This window comes from Drosophila miranda, chromosome 4, assembly GCF_003369915.1.
Source record: "Drosophila miranda strain MSH22 chromosome 4, D.miranda_PacBio2.1, whole genome shotgun sequence".
Taxonomy (NCBI): domain Eukaryota; kingdom Metazoa; phylum Arthropoda; class Insecta; order Diptera; family Drosophilidae; genus Drosophila; species Drosophila miranda.
The window spans coordinates 32509011-32529547 of record NC_046677.1 but is presented as its reverse complement, the minus strand read 5'-3'; the positions used below and the strand labels follow the sequence as shown (position 1 = coordinate 32529547).

At 47.3% G+C, this 20537-nt stretch overlaps 2 protein-coding genes across 3 annotated transcripts; both read right to left on the bottom strand.

Moving 5' to 3' along the window:
* Nucleotides 1–285: 285 nt before the first annotated feature.
* LOC117188573 lies at nucleotides 286–1427 on the bottom strand. Its single transcript, XM_033392556.1, has 5 exons — nucleotides 1300–1427; nucleotides 1060–1228; nucleotides 824–986; nucleotides 447–737; nucleotides 286–381 (listed from the first exon to the last, which is right to left on the bottom strand). The coding sequence occupies exons 1-4, from the start codon at nucleotides 1379–1381 to the stop codon at nucleotides 561–563; spliced, it is 591 nt and encodes a 196-aa protein (XP_033248447.1). The 5' UTR covers nucleotides 1382–1427; the 3' UTR covers nucleotides 286–381; nucleotides 447–560.
* Nucleotides 1428–9758: 8331 nt separating this feature from the next.
* On the bottom strand, nucleotides 9759–15584 carry LOC117188574. Of its 2 annotated transcripts, none has more exons than XM_033392557.1 (3): nucleotides 15005–15582; nucleotides 11292–11662; nucleotides 9759–10084 (listed from the first exon to the last, which is right to left on the bottom strand). In XM_033392557.1, exons 2-3 carry the CDS (start codon nucleotides 11630–11632, stop codon nucleotides 10015–10017), a joined length of 411 nt encoding a protein of 136 aa, XP_033248448.1. In that variant the 5' UTR covers nucleotides 11633–11662; nucleotides 15005–15582; the 3' UTR covers nucleotides 9759–10014. The 2 variants fall into 2 exon arrangements, 1 of the variants encoding a protein (XP_033248448.1); XR_004472666.1 differs by lacking the exon at nucleotides 9759–10084 and adding an exon at nucleotides 10289–11220 and having other exon boundaries at nucleotides 11287–11662; nucleotides 15005–15584.
* Nucleotides 15585–20537: the final 4953 nt, after the last annotated feature.

Below are 20537 nucleotides of genomic sequence, written 5' to 3'. Positions count from 1 at the left end.
CAAAAAACCATCAAACAATAAACATTGGTGCGATCTATTGTCCACCTGCACACGAATGGATTGATACACAATTTAAACAGGTATTTGACTCTCTAGGTAGCAGATTTATCGTAGCTGGGGATTGGAACGCCAAAAGCCAGTGGTGGGGCAATGCAAGATCCTGTAGAAGAGGGGCTGCACTTCTGAAATGCATCCAGGAAAACGACCAAAACATACTGGCCACTGGATCCCCCACCCATTTCCCTTCAAATCGACGACATATGCCGTCTGCTATAGACTTTGCGGTTTATAAGGGTATTAGACACAATTTAATCCACATCGAAACATCATATGACTTAGGTTCAGATCACAACATGCAAATTATTAGACTCCTCCTGAGACCTGAATATGGAAAAAAGAAGATACTATTACCAAAAAATGCAAATATCAGAAGATTTCAAGCTCACCTAGAACAGCGAATCCATCTGGAGACTGAACTTCACAACGGCGACGACATAGATGATGCAGTGGCTATCCTTGAAAAGAACATTTACATTGCAGCTGAATTGGCTTCGCAAACCTCAAGTAACCAGCACACAGTGTACGGACCGCAAAGCTTCCATCTTGACTCGCAAACGCTGAAAGCGATCAAGATCAAAAGAATTCTCTGCAAAATCAACCAAAAAGATAGGTGCTCCAACCCCCTCATTGCACGCACTATCAATCAGCTGACTAACAGAATACGTAAACGGATCAAGCTGCAAAAAGACAAACAAATGAACAGACTGCTACACGACATTGACCCAACTGATAGGTACAGCATGCAGAAACTGTGGCGGCTTACCAACACAATCAAGAGACAGCCCATCCCAAATCTGCCAGTCAGAAGGCACGTTGCGGAAGGGCAGCAAGCTCCTGCTGAACCTTGGTGCAAAACTACGGAGGAAAAAGCTGAGGCCTTTGCGCAGCACCTGGAAGCACGTTTCACGCCAAAGATCACGGCAGACCTAGAAGACAGAGAAGAAATTAACGCAGTATTACAAGATAACGGTCCAGATGAAGCTGCTCAAATAATCAGACCTGTGACCATCCAGGAACTCAAATCGGAAATTAAGAAGCTCAAGACGAAAAAGGCACCCGGTTTCGACAGTATCGACAATCGCGTCATTAAATCTCTGCCAACATCCGCCATCGAGTATCTGCTGTTGATATGCAACTCGGCTCTGCAGTTCGGCCACTTCCCAAAGTCCTGGAAATGCGCAAAAATCTCAATGTTAAGGAAGCCAGGAAAGCCGAGTGATAGGCTTGAGTCCTACAGACCCATCAGCCTGCTTACAGGCTTCTCCAAAATCCTTGAACGCCTCATCCTCAAACGACTTTTTGAAGAAGAAAGCTTTGCCATGGCTATTCCAAACCATCAATTTGGCTTCAGAAGTCAACACTCAGCGGAACAGCAAATCGGACGAGTCACGCAATTCATCCTCAGATCCTACGAAGCGCAGCGGCATTGCAGTGCTGTGTACATGGATATCCAGGAGGCCTTTGATAGAGTCTGGCATCAGGGTCTTCTCTGCAAAGTTAAAACGGTAGTACCTGACAATCTATACATTCTACTCACCAGCTATCTCTCAGACAGAAGCTTCAAAGTCGTCTGCTGCAACAACATCACCTCAAGCCTAAAGCACATAACCGCTGGAGTGCCGCAAGGAAGCGTACTTGGCCCAGTACTCTACAACCTTTACACTGCCGACATGCCGCAGCCACCAAGACACGCAAACTCAACCCAAATGCTAGCAACGTACGCTGATGACGCAGTATACCTCGTATCTGCCCCAAGTCCAAAACAAGCCAACGAAAATGTGGAGCGGCTCCTGGCTGATGCATTATCATGGGCTAAGAAATGGGGAATAACCATCAGTCTTGCAAAAACTGCTCATGTTCTACACACTCTCTCACCTGTGCAGCTACACACTCCAGCTCCAAGGTTAGCCGGGCAACTCCTGGCCAAAAAACCCGTCATGCCATACCTAGGAATACAGATGGATACGAAGCTCAATTTCAATAAGCACGTAGCGGCTGTTGTCACTAAAACAAGGGCCCGGATCAAAAAGCTCGACTGGATCATCGGCAGAAACAGCAAACTCCCACTACCTCCAAAGGTCCTCCTCTATAAGCAGCTGATTGCCCCAATATGGCAGTATGCCATGCCAGTCTGGGGGCCACTGACTTCAAACATGCAAATGGCAAAGCTCCAGACGATCCAAAACAAAGCTCTCAGAGCAATGACAAATGCTCCCTGGTATGTGAGCAACAACGCACTGCATGCGGATCTCCAAGTAGCAACTGTGGAAGAAGTTTATAACAGACTCTGCAGGAACTACTACACTCGGTTAATGCAGCACACAAATTTACTTGCCTGTGAGATCGCAACGCACCCATACATTCCAAGAAGGCTGGCCAGGCCAAGGTATGCCGCAATGATAGAAGAGCACAATCCAAACAGCAACAGAAGCCTGACAGCCATCCAATCAATATTGCTCCAAGTCAGACGCGAGAACTGGCTGCGAAATCCGTTTGCAACACACAATATGGAAATCAGCCGCAGTAGCGCTAATGCAGCTGCTACGCAGGCAAATGACGGCCCCAGCAGAGAACCTGATGATGGACGGCGGCAGCTCCAGAATCCAGATGATGGCGGCGGCTGAAAAGAAACTAAAAACCTTTCTATTCTTCCACAGATACGAAGCCACTTCACCTTCACAGAAATTGGTAATCCACATCCAGAATGTCGATGCACTGGACCTCGGCCAGCTTCAGCCCTGTTGATGCTGTCCTGCAGTCCCAGTTTAGCGCCGACACTCGCAAGGATTCCACTTCGCAGCCGACGACGAGACCAATAGGCGCAATGATGTTCTCCACGGCCGCATACTCCACCTGAAATAATTAAAACAAATTAAAAACAATGTAAACAAAGTAGCAATAAGATTAGTGTTACCCTAGCATCTAGCCAAATGATCGATAGCTGTTAAAAAAAAATACCAAATAAGCCAATACCGTAACAAATGTTACCCTGTCAATTCACAGCCACGTCTGCAACTACATGTAATGTAGATAAGCAGCCGGCGCGAAACTATTTGTAAAATATGCTAAAGAGTATAATCAAATAAAACGGTTCTCTCTTCATGTCGGCCTCCCTCCCCCCTGCTAATGCAGGTGGCGATGGGAATTGGTTCGACATGAAGAGAGACTACCAATTTAGTTCGCAAGACGAACAAGAACAAAAAAAAAAGGACGATAAAAGCTCTACCCAAGTCTGCTCTCCTGTATTTTGCACTCATATGCAACAGCTCCCTTAGGATTGGTTGCTTTCCTAACAGGTGGAAACACGCGGCAGTTAGTATGATCCCCAAGCCAGGAAAACCCGCCGATAAGTTGGCATCTTATCGCCCCATCAGTCTGCTTTCGGGTCTGTCCAAACTGTTTGAGCGTCTCATTCTGACCAGGATGATGGAAGCTGATGGATTTGTCGAGGCTATTCCAAACCATCAGTTCGGCTTCAGACAGGTGCACGCGGCTGAACACCAATTGGGGAGAGTCTCGAAGTTCATTTTGTCCACATATGAGAACAACCTGTACTGCTCAGCCATCTACATGGACATACAGGAGGCATTCGACCGAGTCTGGCATTCGGGCCTGAAGTACAAGATGAAGCAGCTGTTGCCGGCAGCAATATACAGAGTCTTGTCCCACTACTTGGACGATCGAACTTTCTATGTGGAATGCACAGGCGGAGTCAAGTCAGGGTACAAAAAGATTGCAGCAGGCGTTCCTCAGGGCAGCGTACTTGGGCCAGTTCTATACAATCTGTATACATACGACATGCCGCTTCCTCGCGACAGGGGTATGCTCTTGGCTACCTATGCTGACGACACAGCAATCCTGGCGACTGGCATGAATCAGCTCATGGCTACCCAAAAGCTCAACCGCTTCCTGCTCAGCATCTCCAACTGGGCAAAGCAATGGGGCATCACCATCAATGCCTCCAAAACTGTGCATATAGTGCATACGTTGCGCACGATCCAGCAGCCAGATGATGATTTGCAGCCGCACATCGCCGACCAGCGAATCAGTAGCGTCGCCGTGCACTCATATCTGGGGGTCAAGCTGGACGCCAAGCTACAGTTCCACCTGCACATCAGCAACGTCGTCACAAAGGTCAGGGCAAGGGTCCAAAAACTGCGCTGGCTCCTGAACACAAGCAGCAAATTGAACCTCAAAACCAAGGTAATGCTGTACAAGCAGATGATCGCACCGATCTGGCAGTACACATTGGCCGTATGGGGTCCATTAGCTACCAGCGCAGAATTTGGACGGATCCAGGTTGAGCAGAACAAGACCCTTCGACTGATATGTAACGCTCCATGGTATGTGAGGAATGACACCATCCACAGGGACCTGGAAGTGGACACGGTTGAGGCAGTTTACGAGAGGACGTGCAAGAGGTACACGGGGCAAATGAGATCCCACCACAACATTGAGGCAGCCAAAGTGGTCAATGACCCCTACGTACCGCACCGAATCTCTAGACCCCGGTATTCCGAGTATCTTGCCAAACACCTTCCCAAAGAACTCGCGAAACACGAATGGAACCGAATTGAGATGATCCCTAACCAGCGCCCGTTCACCGAAGAAGACCAAATCAGCCACGACCGGGACCTTGATGACATGCGGAGGATGCTGATCAGGATGGATCGCCCAGTGTCGCCGCCAACAGAGTTCAACTACTACACAGAGGTCATACTGCCAAGACGGAGGCAACTGGAGCCTGCCCCCATAGCCACGATCGATCTGACGGTCAGCAGCAGAAGGCAGCGACTAGAACGATTGGGACTGGCATTGAATGCAGCAATGAACGAGATAGCTGACACACACTCGCGGCACAGCGATAACGGCCAGGTCAATGGAAGCACACTCACACACACGAACACAAATGCCCAGGAACATCAACCACCGCCAGCAACGGGTACAAGAAACACAGAGAATAACAGCCAAAATGTACAGCAGCAATGAAGACTTACCGCCAGCAAAGTCCCGTTCAGCCCCTAAGAATGCAACAACCATGGCTGCCACATTCGTACACAGAAAACACACACGCACGGAAAAAAAAACACAGAGGCATATGCGAGCGCGACAATTGGCCGTTACGGAATGATCACTCTGCTTAATATCTTCCTAAACCGATTAACTAACGACATAGAAATGGACAACTGCAAATTATTAAAAAGAGTAGAAGACTCATGCGAACGATTGCCAAAAACGCGTCCGAACAAGGCGCTGCTGTTCAAAGCTATGAGCGTTAGCATTTCTGCTGCGCAATTTCTGTCTCCTCCTTCTCCTATAGATCTCGAATTGCCGCCAGTGAACTCCCTGAGAGGAAGAGAGAAGCCAACAACAACTGGAAGGTGGTGGACTTCGGCCATTTCCACTGATGAGACAACGGACCGTTGCGCACATACAAGCGCACATACAAACACTCATCCACACAAACGCTCAACTCAATGCTGGCTGCCCCGGACCAGAGGGCGGAACAGTAACGAAGGAAGAAATGAAGACAGAAACAAAACAAGCAATAGCTCTGGCTGCCCCGGACCAGTGGGCAGAGGAGAAACAAAAACAAGACAAAACAAATAAAAGACAAGACATAGAATAGATAACATATATATGTATATAATCTCCCTTTTCTGCCAATGAAGGCAACCAAAATGTTCCCCTTAATTATAATCTACATTTAAATCTATCTATAGTCTAGAGTATTATGCTTTAGCTCTACCCACTCCCTCTCCCCCCTCTGGCAAACGGACTGTTGCCAAAGTGGAGAGATTTCCCCATATGGACGATTGCGCCGGCAACACTGCCGGCAATGGAGATTTCGTGCTGTTTAAAGCATCGTATTTGCTGCCTACGGCTGCTGTTAGCAACCGTAGACAGCTATTTACATACATTTATATTAAGTAACAGCCTCAACAAATTGTACCTAAAATGCTATATTAAGTATTGGTATAAATAAAGTCCCCATAGCGTAACGTAACTCTGGCTCCCCTAACCTGCTGGATCAGGCCAAGGCTCGAGCTGGGTTACGTTACGTTATGTTAGTTACGTATCGCCTCCGCTGCATACGACACACAAAAAAAATTACTTGCCTGTGAGATCGCAACGCACCCATACATTCCAAGAAGGCTGGCCAGGCCAAGGTATGCCGCAATGATAGAAGAGCACAATCCAAACAGCAACAGAAGCCTGACAGCCATCCAATCAATATTGCTCCAAGTCAGACGCGAGAACTGGCTGCGAAATCCGTTTGCAACACACAATATGGAAATCAGCCGCAGTAGCGCTAATGCAGCTGCTACGCAGGCAAATGACGGCCCCAGCAGAGAACCTGAGGATGGACGGCGGCAGCTCCAGAATCCAGATTATGGCGGCGGCTGAAAAGAAACTAAAAACCTTTCTATTCTTCCACAGATACGAAGCCACTTCACCTTCACAGAAATTGGTAATCCACATCCAGAATGTCGATGCACTGGACCTCGGCCAGCTTCAGCCCTGTTGATGCTGTCCTGCAGTCCCAGTTTAGCGCCGACACTCGCAAGGATTCCACTTCGCAGCCGACGACGAGACCAATAGGCGCAATGATGTTCTCCACGGCCGCATACTCCACCTGAAATAATTAAAACAAATTAAAAACAATGTAAACAAAGTAGCAATAAGATTAGTGTTACCCTAGCATCTAGCCAAATGATCGATAGCTGTTAAAAAAAATACCAAATAAGCCAATACCGTAACAAATGTTACCCTGTCAATTCACAGCCACGTCTGCAACTACATGTAATGTAGATAAGCAGCCGGCGCGAAACTATTTGTAAAATATGCTAAAGAGTATAATCAAATAAAACGGTTCTCTCTTCATGTCGGCCTCCCTCCCCCCTGCTAATGCAGGTGGCGATGGGAATTGGTTCGACATGAAGAGAGACTACCAATTTAGTTCGCAAGACGAACAAGAACAAAAAAAGCAGTCGGTGCCACCCACAGCGACCACAATCGGATTCCAGCCCACTGTGAGCAGTCAGAGTGTCCGTCCTAGCGATGAACTCAGCCAGAAACTGGACTACCTCATCACACTGCTGACACAGGAGCGGATCCAGCATGCGGCCGCCGCTGCTGAATCTACCCAGAAACTGGAAGGGAAGATAGATGTACTAATTGCACAGATGACTAAGCTGACAGATTGCTTATACGCTAGCATCCAGGCAAATTCTTATGCCAGTAATGTATAGTACTAGTACTAATTACTCCAATTGACAAGCAATAGCTCTGGCTGCCCCGGACCAGTGGGCAGAAGAGAAACGTAAACAAGACAAAAACAAATAAGAAGACAAGAATTAGAATAGAAAACATACATATATAATCTCCCTTTTCTGCCAAAATGTTTCCCCTTAGTCGATAATGTAAACTTAAACTTAATTTAAAGTCTAGAGTATTTTATGCTTTGGCTCTGCCCACTCCCTCTCCCCGCTCTGGCTAACGGACTGTTGCCAAAGTGGAGAGATTTCCCCCAATGATGATTGCGCCGGCAGCACTGCCGGCAGAGGAGATTTCGTGCTGTTCAAAGCATCGTATTTGCTGCCTACGGCTGCTAACAGCAGCTCGTAGACAGCTATTTACATATATTTATAAGCTACAGCCCCAACAATTTGTACTAAAAATGCTGTTATAGTATAGGTACAATAAAGTCCCCATAGCGCAACGTAACTCTGGCTCCCCTAACCTGCTGGATCAGGCCAAGGCTCGAGCTGGGTTACGTTGCGTTATGTTAGTTACGTATCGCCACCGCTGCATACGACACAACAAAAAGTATACATTGTGCAATATTCTGTAAATACATTCCGGGCAACGCGAAGTGTTGTGCCGTGTATAAGTTTTTCACTGACCTACAACATAACCAAAGTGCCGAAAGTGAAAAAACGTGGGGTAGGCTGCAGCCGCTGCTGCCCCCCCCCCCCTTCACCATTCTCACACTTGTGTCAAATTGCGCTAATAAAGCCACAAAAAACAATAAACAATGGTACGCAAACCGTGTCCCAAGTCAAAGAAGAAGCCCATTGTGGCCTCACGTGCTCCCTTTTCGGACAGCGAAGATGATCTGCATTCCCCCCCGCAACTAATGCCGGGAATCTCACAGACTGACATGCGCCCCCTCTCCTATCGCTCGACCTCATTGGCGGATCTGACAAGTGACATGCCATCAACTTCAGCTGCCGCTGCAGCCAAGTCGATGCAGGCCCCGTCCGCTGCACTGTCAACCAAGCCATTGCTAACCCCCCCCGCTGCCATGCTACCCAGAGCCTCTGCTGCAGCTGCCTGTGCTGCCATTCCTGCTGCTGCCAAAGCCACCGCCCATACTCGCGTAGCTGCCGCCGCAGCTAAACGCCCTCCAGCTGCAACAGCTCCTACTACTGCTAGTGCTGCTCGTGTAGCTGCCCACGCCGCTCAACGTCCTCCAGTTTCTACTGGTGCCCTTGCAGCACCTGTGCAGAGCCAGCCGACTCTGTGCGAGATCCTCAAGGTGCAGCGGGAGAAACTGGCATTGGAAAGGAAAGCAACTGCTAAGCTGATGGCAGAGTATGAGGCTCGGAACAAGAAGCGAACGACCACCTTGGGCTCGCCGATTACAAAGGCGTCGGCCAAGAAGATCAAGCGGACAGCAATCACCAAGGAGAAGCCTGACTCTAGCCAGAGGAGTATAACGAACTACTTCGAAATACTCTCGGATGCTGACGACGTAGCCAATGACGACATGGATATTGACACTGACTGCAGCGAGGGAGAGACGGAAGCCGAGGAACCTGTTCCCACAAACAGGCCCTCTACTCCTCACACCACCCCCCCGCCTGCCCCTACCACTGCGCACGCACCCAATGCTGCTGCTACTGCTGACGCCAGAATTGTGCGGCCAGCCCCTATATACATTCCCAACGTCTCTGAAATCGTTCCCCTGCTCCAATGCATTGACAATGCCATTGGCGCAGGCACATATGACACTAAGACTGCCAACAATGGATCTCTTAAAGTCATGTGCCATACAATAGATGGCTATAGGGCCCTAATTCGGCTCTTATCTGAGGGGGAAGGTGTGGATTACCATACATTTCGACTGCGAAGCGAGAGGGGTATGCGTATCGTCATACGTCACCTGCACCGTTCCACACCCACAGACTGGGTGCGTGAACAGCTTGGTAGACTCGGATATAAGGTGAGGCATATTGCCAATATACATAAAAGATTTACAAAGGAGCCATTGGACCTATTCGAGGTTGAGCTTGAGCCACAGGAGAGCAACAATGGTATCTATGAGCTAACGGCAATTTGCAGCCAGCGGATCAAGGTCGAGAAGCCCATACGCGCGCCAGGCGTTCCCCAGTGTCATAAGTGTCAGATGTTTGGGCACTCGAAGAACTACTGCAGCCGTGCAGTTGTATGTCTCAAGTGTGGGGAGAAGCATGACCCCAAGGACTGCCCCAAGAAGCGGGAGGATGTGCCGAAATGCGCCAACTGTAATGGTCCCCATGTTGCCAGCTACCGTGGTTGCATCAAATATAAAGAATACTGCAACAGAAGGAAAAATGGGTTAGAACAGACCAACAGGATGTTGAGCAAACTTTCAATGCCTACCTTACCCGCCGCTCAGGGTTTGCGGCGTCCCCGCCAGCCACCCGTCATGAACCAGCAGGGATTTCCAGCACTGCAGCAACCTAGCCGCCGGCGAGCGCGCTCAGGCGCAAGAGCTCCTGCTCCTCCAGCTCAGATGAGCAGCTATGCCGATGCACTCCGCACAAGGCAGCCAGCGAGTCATTCTCAGCCTCTTCCAGGGAGGCAAGTATGGCAGTCGGTGCCACCCACAGCGACCACAATCGGATTCCAGCCCACTGTGAGCAGTCAGAGTGTCCGTCCTAGCGATGAACTCAGCCAGAAACTGGACTACCTCATCACACTGCTGACACAGGAGCGGATCCAGCATGCGGCCGCCGCTGCTGAATCTACCCAGAAACTGGAAGGGAAGATAGATGTACTAATTGCACAGATGACTAAGCTGACAGATTGCTTATACGCTAGCATCCAGGCAAATTCTTATGCCAGTAATGTATAGTACTAGTACTAATTACTCCAATTGACAAGCAATAGCTCTGGCTGCCCCGGACCAGTGGGCAGAAGAGAAACGTAAACAAGACAAAAACAAATAAGAAGACAAGAATTAGAATAGAAAACATACATATATAATCTCCCTTTTCTGCCAAAATGTTTCCCCTTAGTCGATAATGTAAACTTAAACTTAATTTAAAGTCTAGAGTATTTTATGCTTTGGCTCTGCCCACTCCCTCTCCCCGCTCTGGCTAACGGACTGTTGCCAAAGTGGAGAGATTTCCCCCAATGATGATTGCGCCGGCAGCACTGCCGGCAGAGGAGATTTCGTGCTGTTCAAAGCATCGTATTTGCTGCCTACGGCTGCTAACAGCAGCTCGTAGACAGCTATTTACATATATTTATAAGCTACAGCCCCAACAATTTGTACTAAAAATGCTGTTATAGTATAGGTACAATAAAGTCCCCATAGCGCAACGTAACTCTGGCTCCCCTAACCTGCTGGATCAGGCCAAGGCTCGAGCTGGGTTACGTTGCGTTATGTTAGTTACGTATCGCCACCGCTGCATACGACACAACAAAAACGTTTCGCCTGAAAAGCGAGAGGGGAATGCGTATTGTTATACGCCACCTGCACCGCTCCACACCCACAGATTGGGTGCGTGAACAGCTCGGAAGACTCGGATATAAAGTGAGGCATATTGCCAATATCTTTAAAAGGTTTACAAAGGAGCCACTGGACCTATTCGAGGTTGAGCTAGAGCCTCAGGATATTAACAATAACATCTATGAACTAACGGCAATCTGCAGCCAACGGGTCAAGGTGGAGAAGCCCATACGTGCGCCAGGTGTTCCTCAGTGCCATAAGTGTCAGATGTTTGGGCACTCGAAGAATTACTGCAACCGTGCAGTTATTTGTTTGAAGTGCGGCGATAAGCACGACCCTAAGGACTGCCCCAAGAAGCGGGAGGAGGTGCCGAAATGCGCAAATTGTGATGGTCCCCATGTTGCCAGCTACCGTGGCTGTGTGAAGTATAAGGAGTACTGCAACAAAAGAAGAAATGGGTTAGATCAGACCAACAAGATGCTAAATAAACTTTCGATGCCTACCTTACCCGCCACTCAGGGTTTGCGGCGTCCCCGCCAGCCACCCGTCATGAACCAGCAGGGATTTCCAGCACTGCAGCAACCTAGCCGCCGGCGAGCGCGCTCTGGCGCAAGAGCTCCTGCTCCTCCAGTTCAAATGAGCAGTTATGCCGATGCACTCCGCACACGGCAACCAGCGAGACATTCCCAGCCTCTTCCTGGGAGGCAAGTATGGCATTCGGTGCCGCCAGCAGCGACCACAACTGGATTCCAGCCCGTGGCGAGCAGTCAGAGTGTCCGTCCTAGCGATGAGCTCAGCCAGAAACTGGACTATCTCATCACCCTGCTGACTCAGGAGCGGATCCAGCATGCGGCCGCCGCTGCTGAATCTACTCAAAAGCTGGAAGGAAAAATGGATGTGTTAATTGCTCAAATGACAAAGCTTACAGACTGTTTATACGCTAGCATTCAGGCGAATTCATTTGCCAGAAATGTATAATCCTAATGCTAACTACTCTACCCGCCACCACAGCAATCTAAAGATTGTATTTTGGAACGCCTCGGGACTCCGAGGGAAGACAGCTGAACTTGCGGCATTTGCATGCAGACACGAAGTTGACGTTCTGATGGTCTCTGAGTCTCATTTTAAAAACTCAGAGACCTTCAGCGTCAATGGATACTGTACTTACGGTGCCAATCACCCATCTGGGACTGGTCGTGGGGGATCCCTGCTCTTAATCAGAGCTGGAATCCTTCATATTGCCCTGCCAAACATAACAACGGACCACATTCAGTGTGCATCCGCTACCCTGACCCTGCCTGATGGTGGCCGACTGGTGGTCTCTTCCATTTACTGCCCCCCAATGCAGGAATGGACTGAGGAGGACTTCTTGGCATTGTTTGGTCAGTTGGGGCCGAGATTTGTTGCTGCTGGCGATTGGAACGCGAAGAACTCGTGGTGGGGAAACGCAAGGGCGTGCAGAAGAGGCGGAAAGCTGCTCAGGGCCGTTCAGGAAAGTAGCTGCAACATCCTGGCTACTGGATCTCCAACCCACTACCCATATAACACTCGGCACACACCATCGGCAATCGACTTCGCGGTCTACAAGGGCGTGAGGGATGAGTTGCTGCATATCTCCCATCTGAATGACCTCTCATCTGATCATCTCCCAATGGTGGTTCAGTTGAGCATGTCTCCAGCGGAGGCGGTGAACAGGAGACGCCTCTTGCCCCCAGGGTCCAGCATTGCGAGGTTCCAATCTTGGCTTGACTCGCACATCCATCTGAATACTGAGCTCAGGTCAGCAGAGGATGTTGATGATGCAGCCAATATCCTTGAGAGGAACGTGTTAGAGGCAGCCGAACATGCCACAAGCAGTCTGAGGAGGCCCGTCCGACCTAGAGTCCAAGCTGAGTACCAGGTCAGCAATCGCATACGGCTGATGATTGCCACCAAGAGGCGCCTGAGGAATCTACTGAAGCGGAACCATGATCCGGCAGTGCGGCACCTGTACAACATGCTAGCCAACAGGATTCATAAGGAGCTGGAAGCGGACAAAGCCAGACGCGCGGACGCAATCATTGGTTCAATCGATCCCACTGATCGCTACAGCATGGCAAAGCTGTGGAGATTGACCAATGGATTGAAGCGGCAGCCAGCAGCCAACTTGCCTGTCCGAAAGTTTTGCGCCGATGGAGATGACAATTCAGACGATCCCTGGTGTAAGAGCACGGAGGAGAAGGCAGAGTCCTTTGCGAGGCATCTGGAGCAGCGTTTCAAGCCTGTACTGACCAGCGCGGCAGCCGACATACGAGCAATCGAGGAGTCTCTTGAAGAGTTTGGATCCCCTGGTCCCAATTTGAGATTCAGGGCGATCACTCTTCCTGAGATTGAGGCACAAGTCAAGGTACTGAAGGTAAAAAAGGCCCCTGGAATGGACAGGATTGACAATCGGACGATAAAAGCTCTACCCAAGTCTGCTCTCCTGTATTTTGCACTCATATGCAACAGCTCCCTTAGGATTGGTTGCTTTCCTAACAGGTGGAAACACGCGGCAGTTAGTATGATCCCCAAGCCAGGAAAACCCGCCGATAAGTTGGCATCTTATCGCCCCATCAGTCTGCTTTCGGGTCTGTCCAAACTGTTTGAGCGTCTCATTCTGACCAGGATGATGGAAGCTGATGGATTTGTCGAGGCTATTCCAAACCATCAGTTCGGCTTCAGACAGGTGCACGCGGCTGAACACCAATTGGGGAGAGTCTCGAAGTTCATTTTGTCCACATATGAGAACAACCTGTACTGCTCAGCCATCTACATGGACATACAGGAGGCATTCGACCGAGTCTGGCATTCGGGCCTGAAGTACAAGATGAAGCAGCTGTTGCCGGCAGCAATATACAGAGTCTTGTCCCACTACTTGGACGATCGAACTTTCTATGTGGAATGCACAGGCGGAGTCAAGTCAGGGTACAAAAAGATTGCAGCAGGCGTTCCTCAGGGCAGCGTACTTGGGCCAGTTCTATACAATCTGTATACATACGACATGCCGCTTCCTCGCGACAGGGGTATGCTCTTGGCTACCTATGCTGACGACACAGCAATCCTGGCGACTGGCATGAATCAGCTCATGGCTACCCAAAAGCTCAACCGCTTCCTGCTCAGCATCTCCAACTGGGCAAAGCAATGGGGCATCACCATCAATGCCTCCAAAACTGTGCATATAGTGCATACGTTGCGCACGATCCAGCAGCCAGATGATGATTTGCAGCCGCACATCGCCGACCAGCGAATCAGTAGCGTCGCCGTGCACTCATATCTGGGGGTCAAGCTGGACGCCAAGCTACAGTTCCACCTGCACATCAGCAACGTCGTCACAAAGGTCAGGGCAAGGGTCCAAAAACTGCGCTGGCTCCTGAACACAAGCAGCAAATTGAACCTCAAAACCAAGGTAATGCTGTACAAGCAGATGATCGCACCGATCTGGCAGTACACATTGGCCGTATGGGGTCCATTAGCTACCAGCGCAGAATTTGGACGGATCCAGGTTGAGCAGAACAAGACCCTTCGACTGATATGTAACGCTCCATGGTATGTGAGGAATGACACCATCCACAGGGACCTGGAAGTGGACACGGTTGAGGCAGTTTACGAGAGGACGTGCAAGAGGTACACGGGGCAAATGAGATCCCACCACAACATTGAGGCAGCCAAAGTGGTCAATGACCCCTACGTACCGCACCGAATCTCTAGACCCCGGTATTCCGAGTATCTTGCCAAACACCTTCCCAAAGAACTCGCGAAACACGAATGGAACCGAATTGAGATGATCCCTAACCAGCGCCCGTTCACCGAAGAAGACCAAATCAGCCACGACCGGGACCTTGATGACATGCGGAGGATGCTGATCAGGATGGATCGCCCAGTGTCGCCGCCAACAGAGTTCAACTACTACACAGAGGTCATACTGCCAAGACGGAGGCAACTGGAGCCTGCCCCCATAGCCACGATCGATCTGACGGTCAGCAGCAGAAGGCAGCGACTAGAACGATTGGGACTGGCATTGAATGCAGCAATGAACGAGATAGCTGACACACACTCGCGGCACAGCGATAACGGCCAGGTCAATGGAAGCACACTCACACACACGAACACAAATGCCCAGGAACATCAACCACCGCCAGCAACGGGTACAAGAAACACAGAGAATAACAGCCAAAATGTACAGCAGCAATGAAGACTTACCGCCAGCAAAGTCCCGTTCAGCCCCTAAGAATGCAACAACCATGGCTGCCACATTCGTACACAGAAAACACACACGCACGGAAAAAAAAACACAGAGGCATATGCGAGCGCGACAATTGGCCGTTACGGAATGAGAACACTGACAAATATCTTCCCGAACCGACCAACTGGCGACATGGAAATGGACAGCTGCAAATTGTTTAAAAGAGTAGAAGACTCATGCGACCGACTGCCAAAAACGCGTCCGACCAAGGCGCCGCTGTTCAAAACTATGAGCGTTAGCATCTCTGCTGCGCAATTTCTGTTTCTCCTTCTCCTATAGACCCCGAACTGGTGCCAGTGATCTCCCTGAGAGGAAGAGAGAAGACAACAACAACCTCTGGAAGGTGGTGGATTCCTGCCATTTCCACTGCCGAGATAACTGACTGCTGCGCACAACCACACACGCACATACACACATCCACACAGACACTCAACCCAATGCTGGCTGCCCCGGACCAGAGGGCGGAACAACAAAGAAAGAAGAATGAAGAAGGGAACAAAACAAGCAATAGCTCTGGCTGCCCCGGACCAGTGGGCAGAGGAGATACAAAACAAGACAAAAAGGAATTAGACAATAAATTAGAATAAATAACATATATACATAATCGCCCTCCCTGCCAATTGTAAGGCAACCAAAATGTTTCCCCTTAATTATAGTCTATATATAAACCTAAACCTTGTCTAAGTCAAAGAGTGTTATGCTTTAACTCTACCCACTCCCCCTCCCCCCTTTGGCAAACGGACTGTTTACCAAAGCGGAGAGATTTATACAACAAGATGATTGCGCCGGCAGAACTGCTGGCAGAAGAGATTTCTTGCTGGAAAAAAAGCATTGTATTTGCTGCCTACGGCTGCTAACAGCAGCCTGTAGACAGCTGTATACAAACATTTATACATTAGCAGCCCCATTAGTTTGTACCTTAAATGCTAGTTAAAAGTATCTGTACAATAAAGTCCACATAGCGTAACGTAGCCCTGGCTCCCCTAACCTGCTGGACAGGCCAAGGCTCGAGCCGGGTTACGTTGCGTTATGATAGTTACGTATCGCCTCCGCTGCATACGACACATCAAAGACCGAATTTCTTCAAAGTGCACCAATAGTAATTATCCCCAACACAAACAATAGAAAAGACATGACTGTAGTTGCATCAACATATTGTCCACCCAGCTTCAATTGGTCAAAAAGTCATTTTAGATCGTTACTACAGCATTTTGACAACATAATAGGGGGTACCTCTGGCTTCCTTTGCTGCGGGGACTGGAACGCAAAGCACCCATGGTGGGGGAACGCCAGATCCTGCAAAAGAGGCCGTGCCCTAATGGAAGCCGTCAACTTTGGAGCCAGATACAATATCTTGGCCACAGGAGGTGCCACTCACTACCCATACGACAGCAGAAAAAGACCCTCGGCCATTGACTTTGCAGTTTGTGGTGGCTTGACAAGACATAGGCTGAAAATCCATTCATGTAGCAGTCTGGACTCCGATCACCTGCCAATAACCATCGAAATGTGTATAAATGGGGCCGACACATTCACCCAAAGTTCTATAGGCAGACGACTAATTACAAAGAAGACAAATATTAACAGAGTAAAAGAGCACTTGGAACAGACCATAAACTTAAACACGGAAATTCACTCGGGACTGGATATTGACGACGCAGTAAATATACTGACTACAAACATACAAGACGCGGTAAAACTAGCCACTAAAAATGTAAACTCCAATCAAGGACACAGACCTGGGAATTCAAACAGACAACGAAGGATGGACAAAGCACGCTACAAACTAGACGATGAAACTAGAGCTCTTCTGCAAATAAAAAACGAACTGAACCTCAGATTTAAAATATTCCGCACAGAAGAGGCTAAAAAACTGTACAAGGCCGCCCAGAACACCCTCAGGAAAAAATTACAAAAATTAAAAACAAACAACATTAATCAGCAATTTGAAGGTATAAACACGCAAGACAGATACAAAATGGCAAAGCTCTGGAAAGTAACAAATACAATCAAGAGACAGCCACAACCAAACTGGCCCATTTGCACGCAGACGGGGAACTCTAACCAACGACCCGTATGGACCAAGAGTAACGAAGAGAAAGCCGAGGTATTTGTCTCTCACTTTGAAGAACGATTCAAACCCAGACATACAAGCTCAGAAAAGGAACGCGAGACGACACAAAAAGACCTAGACATTGAGAAACAGAAGCTGACGGATGCAGCAACAAAGACACAAACACGTCCTCTCAGACCATTTACACTCCCAGAACTGACAACCGAAATCAAAAACTTGATCTCAAATAAATCCCCAGGCAATGACAGAATAGACAATGTGTTAATCAAGGCTCTCCCAAAGAAAGCCCTACTATACATCCTCCTGATCTTCAACTCAATGTTGAGATTGGGACACTTCCCGCAAGCTTGGAAACACGCCACAATCACATTACTTCTGAAGCCAAATAAGCCTGCTCAGTCGGTAACATCCTATCGCCCAATCAGTCTCCTTTCGGGATTGGCTAAAACCTTTGAAAAACTCTTTATCAAACGATTATTTGATTTTGAGGATTTCTCTAGAGCCCTTCCCACACATCAATTTGGGTTTCGAAAAGAACATGCCACTGAACAACAGCTAGCAAGAGTAACGCAATTCATTATGGGGGCCTTCGAAGAAAAACAATACTGCTCAGCTGTTTTTATAGATATATCTGAAGCGTTTGATAGAGTATGGCACACCGGTTTGCTATATAAGCTATCAAAACTGGTGTCTCTTCAGGCCTTCAAGCTACTAGAAAGCTACCTAAATGAAAGGACCTTCGAAGTAATTACCAACAATGGTATTACATCGAGAATTGGAAAAATAAAAGCCGGTGTTCCTCAGGGCAGCAATTTAGGTCCTCTTCTATACAGCATCTACTCATCTGACGTTCCGCTACCAAACTGCTTGAATGGATATCACCCCACTTCGATACCGGTGTTGAGGGAAAAAAACAGGATGTTAGCTACGTACGCAGATGACACAATTATTATGAGCAGAGCGGACTTCCCCCTGACTGCGGCAAAAATGAACGAACAATACCTAAATAAGTTCAGTGTTTGGGCTAAAAAATGGGAAATGGGCATTAACGAAAAGAAAACAGCCCACGTATTTTTCACATTGAACAAACTTAGCAAAACACAGCAAGAAAGTACGCCTAAGTTAAATGGACAAAGAATTCCTAACAAATTCAAACAAATGTATCTTGGGGTTACGCTCGATAGGAAACTTAGCCTTAACCACCATGTCAAAGCCATTATAAATAAGACAAGAACTGCGTCAATAAAACTTGATTGGATTATTGGCTGCAAAAGCCGGCTTGCCAAAGACTGCAAAGTGACCATCCTAAAACAATTAATCATGCCAATTTGGTATTATGCTTTTCCAGTCTGGGGTGCTCTGGCTTCCGACTCATTAGTGAAAAAGATACAAACACTCCAAAACAAACTAGTGAGGAGGGCAGTTAGGGCCACAAGATATACAAGAAACGACAATATCAGAAGTGTATACAATATCAAAACTGTCGAGGAGGTTTACGAGAAGGCTAGCGGCCGTCTCGCTAATTCACTCGTGGATCACTCAAACTCCGAAGTGGCCAGACTGCTGACCAACCCCCATGTCCCTAATAGATTGAAATCTAGCCGCCACAGATATGACAATCAACTCCGGAAGTTTATCCTCCCGCGTTGTAATGGACAACGTCAGGAACAGCAAAATCCAGATCTGGATCCGAACCGATACTATTCCGAAGCTGAGCGCAAAGTTATAGTAGAGAAGTATGTACCCATCCTGAGGAAAGGACTTCCTACTCTGCTGAGGTTAGAAAACGAAGAACAGGAAAGACTGGAAAAGGCTAAAATGGACAATAGAGAGGCCGAACGGAAGAAAAAACCATACAAACACCCGGACAGATTCTGCGAACTACAAATAAACGTGTACAGAAAAATGTATGCTCAAGGGAAATATACTAGGGAAACAATACTTGAAAGAATCAGGGGCCAACCATTGGGTATACAAAGAATTATAGTGCCAGACCACAGAGGGGATGAAGAGGAAGGCGTCCTCCAGCCGAATGGTTAAGACTTGATCCAATGGTAGAGCAAAAATCCAGAAAGTATAAACCTACAATTAAAACTAATTAAAAGCAGCCAAAACATAACTTAAACCGCTCACCAAATCACCTCCAAGCAAACCAATCAAAACCTGCAAATAAAATACAATCAAAATCAGCCAAAACAGAAATAAACTCGCTCACCAAATTCAACGCACACCTCCAAATAAACCAATTGAACCTGCAAATAAAATACAATTAAAATCTGTCAAAACACAAATTAATTTACTTACCACGCTAGCTTCCAAACAAACCAATCAAAACCTGCAAATGGAATACAATCAAAATCAGCCAAAACAGAAATAAACTCGCTTACCAAAATTAACGCACACCTTCAAATAAACCAATTGAACCTGCAAATAAAATACAATTAAAATCAGTCAAAACACAATTTAATTTACTTACCACGCTAGCTTCCAAACAAACCAATCAAAACCTGCAAATGGAATACAATCAAAATCAGCCAAAACAGAAATAAACTCGCTTACCAAAATTAACGCACACCTTCAAATAAACCAATTGAACCTGCAAATAAAATACAATTAAAATCAGTCAAAACACAATTTAATTTACTTACCACGCTAGCTTCCAAACAAACCAATCAAAACCTGCAAATGGAATACAATCAAAATCAGCCAAAACAGAAATAAACTCGCTTACCAAATTCAACGCACACCTTCAAATAAACCAATTGAACCTGCAAATAAAATACAATTAAAATCAGTCAAAACACAATTTAATTTACTTACCACGCTAGCTTCCAAACAAACCAATCAAAACCTGCAAATGGAATACAATCAAAATCAGCCAAAACAGAAATAAACTCGCTTACCAAATTCAACGCACACCTTCAAATAAACCGATTGAACCTGCAAATAAAATACAATTAAAATCAGTCAAAACACAATTTAATTTACTTACCACGCTAGCTTCCAAACAAACCAATCAAAACCTGCAAATAAAATACAATCAAAATCAGCCAAAACAGAAATAAACTCGCTTACCAAATTCAACGCACACCTTCAAATAAACCAATTGAACCTGCAAATAAAATACAATTAAAATCTGTCAAAACACAAATTAATTTACTTACCACGCTAGCTTCCAAACAAACCAATCAAAACCTGCAAATAAAATACAATCAAAATCAGCCAAAACATAAATAGACTCGCTTACCAAATACAACGCAAACCTCCAAATATAACCAATTGAACCTGCAAATAAAATACAATTAAAATCAGTCAAAACACAAATTAATACTTACCACGCTAGCTTCCAAACAAACCAATCAAAACCTGCAAATAAAATACAATCAAAATCAGCCAAAACAGAAATAAACTGACTT

Bases quoted from the DNA above. Each gene is read 5' to 3' on its own strand.
- LOC117188574 (XM_033392557.1), bottom strand. From the start codon at position 11,632: ATGCTGGATCCGCTCCTGAGTCAGCAGGGTGATGAGATAGTCCAGTTT. The intron at 10,085-11,291 runs GTAAGGTAGGCA...CTTCCCTTCCAG, and splicing joins CCGCAAACCCTGAGTGGCGG to TTTCTGGGTAGATTCAGCAG.
- LOC117188573 (XM_033392556.1), bottom strand. From the start codon at position 1,381: ATGGCAAAGCTTTCTTCTTCAAAAAGTCGTTTGAGGATGAGGCGTTCA. The intron at 1,229-1,299 runs GTCTGTAGGACT...GCGCATTTCCAG, and splicing joins GCCTGTAAGCAGGCTGATGG to GACTTTGGGAAGTGGCCGAA. The intron at 738-823 runs GTAAGCCGCCAC...GTCTTTTTGCAG, and splicing joins GCTGTCTCTTGATTGTGTTG to CTTGATCCGTTTACGTATTC.